This window comes from Pseudoliparis swirei, chromosome 15 (assembly GCF_029220125.1).
Source record: "Pseudoliparis swirei isolate HS2019 ecotype Mariana Trench chromosome 15, NWPU_hadal_v1, whole genome shotgun sequence".
Lineage (NCBI taxonomy): Eukaryota > Metazoa > Chordata > Actinopteri > Perciformes > Liparidae > Pseudoliparis > Pseudoliparis swirei.
In genome coordinates this window covers 3783238-3794487 of record NC_079402.1, presented here as the reverse complement: position 1 = coordinate 3794487, position 11250 = coordinate 3783238, and the positions used below count along the sequence as shown (strand labels likewise).

The window sequence follows — 11250 nt, the reverse complement described above, 5'->3', positions numbered from 1 at the left end:
TAACTTGGTCTGAGGAAATATTAAAATTTTATGAGATAGGATTTTAGAGTTTTCTTAAGCTGTAAGCCATAATCAGCAATATTAAAAGAATAAAAGGCTTGCAATATTTCAGTTGATTTGTAATGAATCCAGAATGCATGACATTTTTGTTTTTTAAATTGCATTACAGAAAATAAAGAGCTTCATCACAATATTCTAATTTTCTGAGACAGTCCTGTATATACATATATATATATGTATTTATTTATATATATAAATATATATATTTAGATATACAGGACTGTCTCAGAAAATTAGAATATTGTGTTTCGAGTTCATTAGACAATTCAAGTGATTTGTTTAATTTACTACTAGTATACTTTTTTTTTTTATTCTAATATTTATAGGAGATAGGATATTTTTTTTTCTTTTGTAAGCATATAAATCAAAAAAAAAAAAAAAAAAAGGCTTGGCATATTTCATGTTGATTAATGAATCCAGAATGCATGACATTTTTGTTTTTTGAATTGCATTACAGAAAATAAAGAACGTCATCACAATATTCTAATTTTCTGAGACAGTCCTGTATACACATATGTATTTATTTATTTAGATTTATATATATACATATAATAATGGATATATATTACATTTTATTTTACTGTTTAATACTGACTGAGTAGTGTGTTTTAAGTGTTTCTTGACTAAAGAACATTATTTAATAAAATAAAAGATATAAATTACGAAGGTCTTCAAATGAACACACGTTCATTTCTCTGAACCCGAGAATGAAAAAGAGATAATAAGAATAATCCATAATCTTACGATACTCAGTCGCTTAACATCTTACATTCATACACCGTAGACACGGGGAGCAACTCAGGGTTAAGTGTCTTGCTCAAGGACACATCGACTAGGGCGGGGATTGAACCTCCAACCCCCTGATTGAAAGGCTGACCTGCTGACCGCTGACCCACAGATGTATAATGACATCTGAAGTAAAGAGGTAAACACTGAACACCACAGTGAGGTCTTCATCATCTCAAGTGTTCACTGTAAACAGGAATGTTATTTCTGATAAGACAATAAGACAATAAGACAGAAGAGGAGCCGGTAAAAGACACATTCAGACGTGAGCTGACTCTTCTGCCGCTGGAATGAGAGACAGGAAGTAGATAACGTTGACTTTAAGTTTTTAATAAACGACTTCCAAGTTACTAAAACACGAATTCACTTCCATCCCAGAAGAAGCTGAACATATTAAATATAAACACACACAGGTCTTATAACAGTGTGTGTGTGTGTGTGTGTGTGTAGGCATCACGGAGGAGAACCTGAACAAGCTGATCCAACACGCTCAGATCCCCCCTGAGGACAGCGAGATCATCACCAACATGGCCAACCTGGGCGTGCCCATCGTCACCGACGTGAGACCGGCTGCTCTTGGTCTTCCTCTTCTTCTTCATCCTCTTCTTCCTCTTCTTCATCATCCTCTTCTTCCTTCTTGTATCTTCTTCCTCTTCCTCTTCTATCTTCTTCCTCTTTTTCTTCTTTTATCTTCTTATTCTTGTATCTTCTTCCTCTTATTCTTGTATTTTCTTCCTCTTCTTCCTTATTCTTGTATCTTCTTCCTCTTCTTCTTGTATTTTCTTCCTCTTCTTCCTTATTCTTGTATCTTCTTCTTGTATCTTCCTCCTCTTCTTCTTATATCTTCTTCCTCTTCTTCTTCTATCTTCTTCCTCTTCCGCTTCTTCTTCTTTTATCTTCTTATTCTTGTATTTTCTTCCTCTTCTTCTATCTTCTTCTTCTTGTATCTTCTTCCTCTTCTTCTTGTATCTTCTTCTTCCGCTTTTTCTTCTTCCTCTTCTTCTTCTTTTATCTTCTTGTATCTTCTTCCTCTTCTTCTTCTTTTATCTTCTTGTATCTTCTTCCTCTTCTTCTTATATATTCTTCTTGTATTTTCTTCCTCTTCTTCTTCCTTCTTGTATCTTCTTCTTCTTCTTCTTCTTTTATCTTCTTCTTCTTTTATCTTCTTGTATCTTCTTCTTCTTCCTCTTATATATTCTTCTTGTATTTTCTTCCTCTTCTTCTTCCTTCTTGTATCTTCTTCTTCTTCTTCTTTTATCTTCTTCTTCTTGTATCTTCTTCTTCCTCTTCTTCTTCTTCTTGTATCTTCTTCTTCTTCTTCTTCCAGTCAGTCACCGGTGGAATGGAATCTCTCTAGACGAATGAAAGAGGGCGTCTCCCGCCGTCATTCCCTTTGTCCTCGTCTCACTTCCTGCTTCTCTCCCTCTGTAGTCCACCCTGCGCCGAGGAAAGAAGCTGGACAGGAAGGAGCGCGTGAGCGAGCAGACCTACCAGCTGTCCCGCTGGACGCCGCTGGTCAAGGACATCATGGAGGTGCGTTGGAAGGGCTTCAATCACTCGTCGAAATATATCCCAGACAGATGCTGCACATGAATATATGAATATGAATATCTGCAGCATCCGGGTACCTGAAGCCTTCTAACCAGAACCAACGTACTCCAAAATAATGGAATTGATCATATAAATCAGGGGTGTGACACTCATTTTCACCGTGGGCCACATCAGCATCATGGCCGCCCTCTTAAAGGGCCGGTTACTGAAACACTGTATACACTACTCCCAAACATACTGTTAAATAACTCTTTGATTGTTGTTTATTTGAGTGTATAAATATGGTACATAAGAACATTTCTATAATATTATAACATAAATCCATTGAATTTGAAACCTTCAAAATAAATGCACGGGATATTTTTCTTACATTTCTTGAGGAAAAGGTGATCACGTGTCTTTCAAGCCGTCGGGGGCCGCGCGAAGTGACGCGGCGGCCGGATTCGACCCGCGGGCCTTGTGTTTGACCCCAGTGATTTAAATTATGGTGGTTTTATGCATCCAAAACATATAATTTGACAGAAGACGCGTCAACAAGGTAGCATGTTGTTGTATTGTTCGTGGGATTGGTAGTGTATCAACGCAAAACTAAATATGGTTAAAATAATTATAAGGACGTAAAGGGGGGGGAGTCTCCCATTTTTATAAGGATAGAGAAATCTCATTTAAAATAAGTTCTCAACCCTAACCGTTTGCAGTTATATGGCCGTATTGACCAATCACACGCGAGCAGGCTTTGTTTATTTGTATTGGTTTAACATTAGCGTCTGAAAACAACAATATTCACTGGAGCATCTTTACTGTTTCAGTCGACCAGAAACCATCAGAAACAACCAGCCCGGCTATATTTAGCCTCTTATTTGTGCACGGCCAATTCTCCAATGGGCCCACTGTGATGGAGCCACACATGGTTGCTAGGAGACGAGACTGAACTGGGAAGCCCGGATTGAAGTGATGTGTGTTTTAAAGTCTGTTGTCTTGTCGTCTGCAGGATGCCATTGAAGACAAGCTGGACACCAAGCACTACCCGTACATCTCCACCCGCTCCTCCGCCTCCTTCAGCACCACCGCAGTCAGGTACACAGGCGCATGCACACGTGTGTGTGTGTGTGTGTGTGTGTATGTACATACACACACACGTATGCACAGCGGGGCATGTCGTTGCATCGTAAAGACAGAAATGGAGGCGGATCAATTTGTAATTTGGGAAGAGAGACGAGTCAGAACGGATCAATACTTAAGACAATGTTATTATATAGAATATATAACATTTATGATCTCACACTTTGAATCTTTATGAAATGACTATTTTCAAAGGATTTTGTTAAATTTATGCTAGTTTTAAATCTCACGTACCCCCCACAGGATAATGGGTAAAGTGTCGTTTGCAGGCGTCTTCATCATTTCGGGTATTCAACGTTATTTTCCTGTAGCTTGAAGGGCTGAGAAGCTAAAGTTAGGGTTTAAAACCTAGAAGACTTAATAGGGACTAAGTTCATATTTAGTATTTCACCTAAAGTATCTTAGAAATTCATTTTATTTTGAAAAGCTTCCCTTGAAAACCCTAACATTATCCCTATTTTTTGATTATTTTTCTTCAATTTACACAATATTCCCCTGACAGATCCGACATCCTAATATTATTTTCCACAGGATACCCACCCCCCCCCCCAAAAAAAGATGTTTGGTGGGGGCAGGCGCCTTCATCATTTCGGGTGTTAAACATTATTTCCTGTAGCCTGAAGGCCTGAGAAGCTAAAGTTAGGGTTTGAAACCTAGAAGACTTATTATAGGGACTAAGTTCATATTTAGTATTTCTTCATTTTATTTAGAAAAGCTTCCCTTGAAAACCCTATTATTATCTCTATTTTGGGATTTTTTTTATCTTCTTCAATTCACAAAATATTCTCCTGACTGAGCCGACATCCTAATATTATTTATCCAAGGATAACCCCCCCCCCCCCCTTTAAAAAGATGTTTGGTGGGGTCTTGGGTAAAGTGGCAGGCGCCTTCATCATTTCGGGTGTTAAACGTTATTTTTCTGTAGCCTGAAGGCCTGAGAAGCTAAAGTTAGGGTTTAAAACCTAGAAGACTTATTAGGGACTAAGTTCATATTTAGTATTTCTTCATTTTATTTTGAAAAGCTTCCCTTAAAAACCCTATTATTATCTCTATTTTGGGATTTTTTTATCTTCTTCAATTCACAAAATATTCTCCTGACAGAGCCGGCATCCTAATATTATTTTCCACAGGATACCCCCCCCCCCCCCCACACATTAAAAGGATGTTTGGTGGGGTCTTGGGTAAAGAGTCGTTTGCAGTCGTCTTCATCATTTCGGGTGTTAAACGTTATTTTTCTGTAGCCTGAAGGCCTGAGAAGCTAAAGTTAGGGTTTAAAACCTAGAAGACTTATTATAGGGACTAAGTTCATACATAGTATTTCTTCATTTTATTTTGAAAAGCTTCCCTTGAAAACCCAATTCTTATCTCTATTTTGGGATTTTTTCATCTTCTTCAATTCACAAAATATTCTCCTGACAGAGCCGACATCCTGATATTCTTTTCCACGTGAAAACTGTAATAACTGGATAACGTGTTTCCCCTCTCCCGCCCGGCAGCGCTCGGTACGGCCACTGGCACAAGAATAAGACTCCCGGGGAGTACCGCACGGGGCCGCGCGTCATGGTCTTCATCATCGGCGGCGCGTCCTTCAGCGAGATGCGCTGCGCTTATGAGGTCACGCAGGCCAATGGGAAGTGGGAGGCGGTCATCGGTGAGTAGCGCAACGAGGGGCGGGGGGGCGCCGCCGAGCGCGAGGCTTCGGATGACGGAGCCTCGAAGACGAAGAAAGACGTTTCTCTTTGTAGAAAGACGAGTCCCGAGACCCTCGAGGCCTTCATGAGGCTTTTTACTCGTGGTCCTCGGAGCGGCACGAATAAAGATGGAGGGCAGGAGAAACAGGAAGTGGACAATCCAACCCCGACGTAGACGTTCAGTGCGTGAAAAGAAAGATGAAGCTCTTTATTACATCTCGCTTTATTTAGCTGACGCTTTTTATCTAAAGCGACTCACAGGGAGCAAGTCAGGGTCAAGTCTTGCTCAAGGGCACATCGACTAGGGCGGGGATTGAACCTCCAACCTCGTGATTGAAAGACAGACTTGCTAACCACGGACCCAACAGTCTTTACGACGTCATACGAGTTTGATTTTTTTGGGGGGGGAGGTGAAACAAATCTACTTTTTTGTCAATTTGAAGCCAGTTTTTAAGAATACGTTTTCTAGAATTAAGTTTAATTAAGTTACATGTATTACTAAGTTCACTGGTTTTGCTATTTCAGGTCTATATGTATTCAGACATCCACTTTATAAAAAAAGGGAGAGTTTATATATTTAAAAAAACAGATACATTCTGGCGACGGTGGGTCAGTGGTGAGCAGCTGTGTGTCCTCCAATCAGAGGGGGCGGCGGGTCAATCCCCGCCCTCGTCCATGTGATCCGACCAATCCCAGACGAGCACATGTAGAGCCCTGGCGTGATGGCGGCGCTGCAGGTGCCTCTCGTGTGCCGTGTGTTGTTTACATTAACCCTTCGTGTGATGCCCCTCTGTTCTGTTTATTCATGTCTTAACAGCGTTGCCAGTGTTTGATATATTTTGTGTTATCGATGGGGGAAAGTGTCTCGTTAGTTTTCCTTGTGCTGCTTCAGTTGTTGTCTTAAAAAAAAAAGTTGTCTTTTTAAATTGCAGCCATGTCTTTTTACTGTGTTTCTATGTGTCTGTGCAACATGGCAAGTGTGTGTATGTGTGTGAACTGTGTGTGAACTGTATGTGTGTGTACTGTATGTGTGTGAAATGTGTGTGAACTGTGTGTGTATGTGAACTGTGTGTGTATGTGTGAACTGTATGTGTGTGTATTTTTGTGAACTTGTGAACTGTGTAATGTATGTGTGTGAACTGTCTGTGTGTGTACTGTATGTTTGTGAACTGTGTGTGTGTGTATATGTGTGTGAACTGTGTGTGTGTACTGTGTGTGTGTATATGTGTGAACTGTGTGTGTGTACTGTGTGTGTGTATTTGTGTATGAACTGTGTGTGTGTGTACTGTAGGTGTGTGAACTTTGTGTGTGTGTGTGAACTGTGTGTGTGTGTGTGTACTGTAGGTGTGTGAACTGCGTGTGTTTATGTGTGAACTGTTTGTGTGTGTGTGAACTGTGTGTGTGTGTGTGTGTACTGTAGGTGTGTGAACTGTGTGTGTTTATGTGCGTACTGTGTGTGTGTGTGTGTAGGTGTGTGAACTGCGTGTGTTTATGTGTGAACTGTTTGTGTGTGTGTGTGTGTTTATGTGTGACCTGTGTGCGTGTTTATGTGTGAACTGTGTGTGTGTGTGTTTGTGTGTGTGTGTTTATGTGTGACCTGTGTGTGTGTTTATGTGTGAACTGTGTGTGTGTGTGTTTATGTGTGACCTGTGTGTGTGTTTATGTGTGAACTGTGTGTGTGTGTGTTTATGTGTTTATGTGTGTGTGTTTATGTGCGTACTGTGTGTGTGTGTGTGTAGGTGTGTGAACTGCGTGTGTTTATGTGTGAACTGTTTGTGTGTGTGTGTGTGTTTATGTGTGACCTGTGTGTGTGTTTATGTGTGAACTGTGTGTGTGTTTATGTGTGACCTGTGTGTGTGTGTGTGTTTATGTGTGAACTGTGTGTGTGTGTGTGTAGGTGTGTGAACTGCGTGTGTTTATGTGTGTATGTGTTTATGTGTGTGTGTGTGTGTGTGTGTGTGTTTATGTGTGAACTGTGTGTGTGTGTGTGTGTAGGTGTGTGAACTGCGTGTGTTTATGTGTGTATGTGTTTATGTGTGTGTGTGTGTGTGTGTGTGTGTGTAGGTGTGTGAACTGCGTGTGTTTATGTGTGAACTGTGTGTGTTTATGTGTGAACTGTTTGTGTGTGTGTGTGTTTATGTGTGTGTGTGTGTACCGTACGACTGTATTTGTCCTTCTTTTTTCCGACCCCTGTGTTTCCGCGTGGGGAAAGGGGGCGGGGCATGTGCTGAGAGACGAGTGGTGAAGCCGCCTCTTGTTCCTCCCACAGGTTCCACCCACATTCTCACCCCCACCAAATTCTTATCGGACCTGCAGCACCCCGACTTCCGAGAGTCCACTAGGGTGTCCTTTGAGGAGGCAGAGCCCACAGCCGAGTGAGGCAGAGAGAGAGAGTGGGAGAGAGAGAGGGGGAGAGAGAGATCACACTGAACCAAAAACAAAAAGTAAAGGCAGCCGCACAAAGAAGCCCTTTTCTGACCCTCCGCAGCACAAGGGCTTCCTCCTCGTTCCTCCTTCGTCTTCGTCTTCTTCTTTTGAACACGCAGTCCTGTTGTCATGATGTAACTCCACCCGCCTCCTCCTCCCCGTGTACCTCAGGGATGGGCAACCCCCGACCTTTCCTCAACGCATGGTTCGCTCCATCAGGCTCTCCTACTTCCTGTATGCTGACCGTTAGCCAATCGGATTAGTCGGCGAGAAAGAGAGAGAGAGAGAGAGAGAGGCCACATTTGGACTCTGCAGACTTCTAGAGAGCTTGAGGTGCAGACTTTACCTGCTGAGTGAATGCAATATGTTTTAAAAATATATATTTTAAAAAATCAAGGACAGTTTACACGACCGTTCAAAAGTTTGGGGTCACCCAGACAATTTCATGTTTTCCATTAAAAATCACTTTCATTTATCAAATGAATTGAAGAATTATTCTAAAATATCGTCAAGACATTGACAAGGTTAGAAATAATGATTTTTATTGTAAATATTAATGTTGTTCTTCTTGTGGATCAAAGGAAGGCCAGTTTTATAGCTTCTCTCAGCAGCATAACTGTTTTCAGCTGCGCTCACATAAAAAGGGTTTTTATGGGTTTTCTACCCCTCCGTTAGTCTTCTAAGGCACATGTGTAAAACACAAGGCCCGCGGGCCGAATTCGGCCCACAACAGCATTTGATGTGGCCCCTCCCAGTCGAATCCGGCCGCCGCGTCACTTCACGTGGCCCCTGATGGCTTGAAAGACACTTGATCACGTTTTCTTCAAGAATAGTCAGAAAAATATTCGGTGCTTTTATTTTGAAGGTTTCAAATTAAATGGATTTATGTTCTAATATTTGAGAAATGTTCCCATGTACAATATTGCTACACTCAAATCAACAATAATCAAATGCAAAGAGTTATTTAACGATATGTTGGGGAGTAGTTTACACAGTGTTACAGTTACACCGGCCCTTTAAGAGGGCGGCCATGATGCTGATGTGGCCCACGGTGAAAATGAGTTTTACACTGGAGATGGAGACTACATTAAACACCAGAGAATAGTCATTTACCACGTTAACTATGTAGAGAGAGTATTTATGATTCATTTAATGTTATCTTCATTTTAAAAAACAGTGCTTTGAAAAGGACATTTCTAAGTGACCCCAAACTTTTGAACGGCAGTGTAAATATAATAGAACGTTAAATTGCGTCGTGCAAAAAATAAATAATTCAACTATAGTGTTGAAATAGAGAAGAAAGCGTTAAGATAAGGCCAGTGATATGTTGCAGTGGCCCCCGCCGGGTTCACGATGGTCCAGTACGGAGGGGCCTCCCAAGTCCAGAGGGGGGGGGGGGGGACGTTTTGGCTTCAGCGCATGTGAAGTCAGTGCTGAGGAGCGGCCATGTCTGAGGGGGTCGTGACCCCATCCCTGCTGCCTCCTCCCATCATCTCAGCCGGGTGGATTAAATTGGCCCTCGACCGAACACCCAAAGGCCCCTTGAGCCTGTTGACCGCTCACCCAGATTTAATCTACCCCCCCGAGATCCATCTTGTTGTTGTTTTTTAACTGTGTGATTATTTTTCTAATTAACCCTTCGCTCAAGACGATCCCCTCGATGTGTCACTTTTCTTTCCACATAAAAGGACAAAGTCCTTGACTTGATGTTGGAGCCTCTCCTCTTTTCCCCTTGTGGTGGTTTTTTTTCTTCTTCTTTTATTTCGACTCCCGGTCCTTTCTTTGACTTCGTCCACCATCACACGTTCACATGCTCACACGGCTCTGCAGAGAGGTCATCATATCGCTTTTCAAAAAGGTCGCCGACACACACACACACACACACGGCAATTTTGGGGCAACATAGATGGGGGAGCAGGTAACAATAATAATTTATCATAGACAGATTCCCGTTGCCCATGAAGTTGCTCCCCGTGTCGCGGCCTGTGTGATGACTCTCTGCTGACAGCCTGAGGATGGAGCAACGTTACACCTGATATGCTTTAGCAACCCCGAAAAACAGGTCACGATGCAACTAATCCATCACTCCCAAAATATAGGACATTTATTCCAAAACTCCTTTTTAAGTTTTATTGTGATACAGAAACATAAATACTACATTCTCAAGAACCGGTGTATAACTAAAACACATTAAAACAGTGCACATACCATAATAAGACGATTTCAACATTACAATATGTTAAGTGTTGCTTTTATGTTTTTAATCTGTAATTTTTGAGAGGTTTTTAATCTGTAATTTAGAAGTTTTTAATCTGTAATTGATTTAGATGCGTTTAGAAGTTTTTAATCATTACTTTAGACGTTTTGAATCTGTCATTTAGATGTATTTAATCTGTAATTTACTTTTGGATGAATTTAGAAGTTTTTAATCTTTAATTTAGAAGTTTTTAATCTGTAATTTAGAAGTATTTAATCTGTAATTTAGAAGTTTTTAATCTTTAATTTAGAAGTATTTAATCCGTAATTCAGAAGTTTTTAATCTTTAATTTAGAAGTATTTAATCTGTAATTTAGAAGTTTTTAATCATTACTTTAGAAGTTTTGAATCTGTCATTTAGATGTATTTAATCTGTAATTTACTTTTGGATGCATTTAGAAGTTTTTAATCTTTAATTTAGAAGTTTTAATCTGTAATTTAGAAGTTTTTAATCTTTAATTTAGAAGTATTTAATCTGTAATTTAGAAGTTTTTAATCTTTAATTAAGAAGTTTTTAATCAGTAATTTAGATGTTTTTAATCTTTAATTTAGAAGTATTTAATCCGTAATTCAGAAGTTTTTAATCTTTAATTTAGAAGTATTTAATCCGTAATTTAGAAGTTTTAAATCTGTAATTTAGAAGTTTCTAATCTGTAATTTAGAAGTTTTTAATCTTTAATTTAATCTGGTAATTTACTTTCAGATGCACAATAATAATTACATTGGTCAAACGGTTGTTTCCAGATTGCCAAAGAGTTATAGCTTTGGACATTTATTTAAATAATTAGCAGAGCTGCTGATGAACCTCATGTGACCCCTCACGTCCTGCGTATCCATCTCACTCCCAACTAATCTGCTAAAGCAATATCGCTGACAAACAATTTGGTTTTATGGGTTTTCTCAGTGAGCAGTATCCCCCCCCCCCCCCCATACTGCTTTCCCCTGAGCTAAATGGCCACCGCTTCCTAAAACAAGTCTTTTGCCGTAAACCATGACCTCCGTGCGGTCGGAGGTCAGCGCGTTGTGTTTCTGGGGCTCCCGAAGCTGCGTGTTAGAAGGGAACGGCAGAGAAGCAGGCGAGGCCGGTCCGCCGGTGACCTCTGACCTCTGTGCCCCCCCCCCCCCCCGGGCCACACCATAACTTGCCTCCTTCTCTTCCGTTTTCTTTAAAATAATTGGCTCCAGTTTCCATTGCGACCCCCCAAAGGGGGTCAAGTCGTTGTTTGTTTCTACTCGTTTACGTCTTTCGATGTAAAAGCGGCTGAAACCAAAGCACGCTGGAGGAAACATGCAGCTTTGCAACAGAAACAAACATGTCGCTCGAATACCGCTGACGTCGGGAGTAAATCAAATGTTT

General features: G+C 40.7%; 1 protein-coding gene across 2 annotated transcripts in view; it reads left to right on the top strand.

The window, feature by feature from the left end:
• The window catches only part of stxbp1a (syntaxin binding protein 1a), a 37520-nt gene that overhangs the window by 23003 nt on the left and 3267 nt on the right, over nt 1-11250 (top strand). Inside the window, exons 15-19 of one of the 2 annotated variants that reach the window (XM_056432150.1) lie at nt 1297-1406; nt 2278-2379; nt 3389-3474; nt 5016-5170; nt 7480-7654. In XM_056432150.1, coding sequence (XP_056288125.1) covers nt 1297-1406; nt 2278-2379; nt 3389-3474; nt 5016-5170; nt 7480-7589 — 563 coding nt within the window. In that variant the 3' untranslated portion in view covers nt 7590-7654. The remainder of the gene's footprint in view (nt 1-1296; nt 1407-2277; nt 2380-3388; nt 3475-5015; nt 5171-7479; nt 7655-11250) is intronic. The other variant, XM_056432151.1, reaches the window with a different exon arrangement.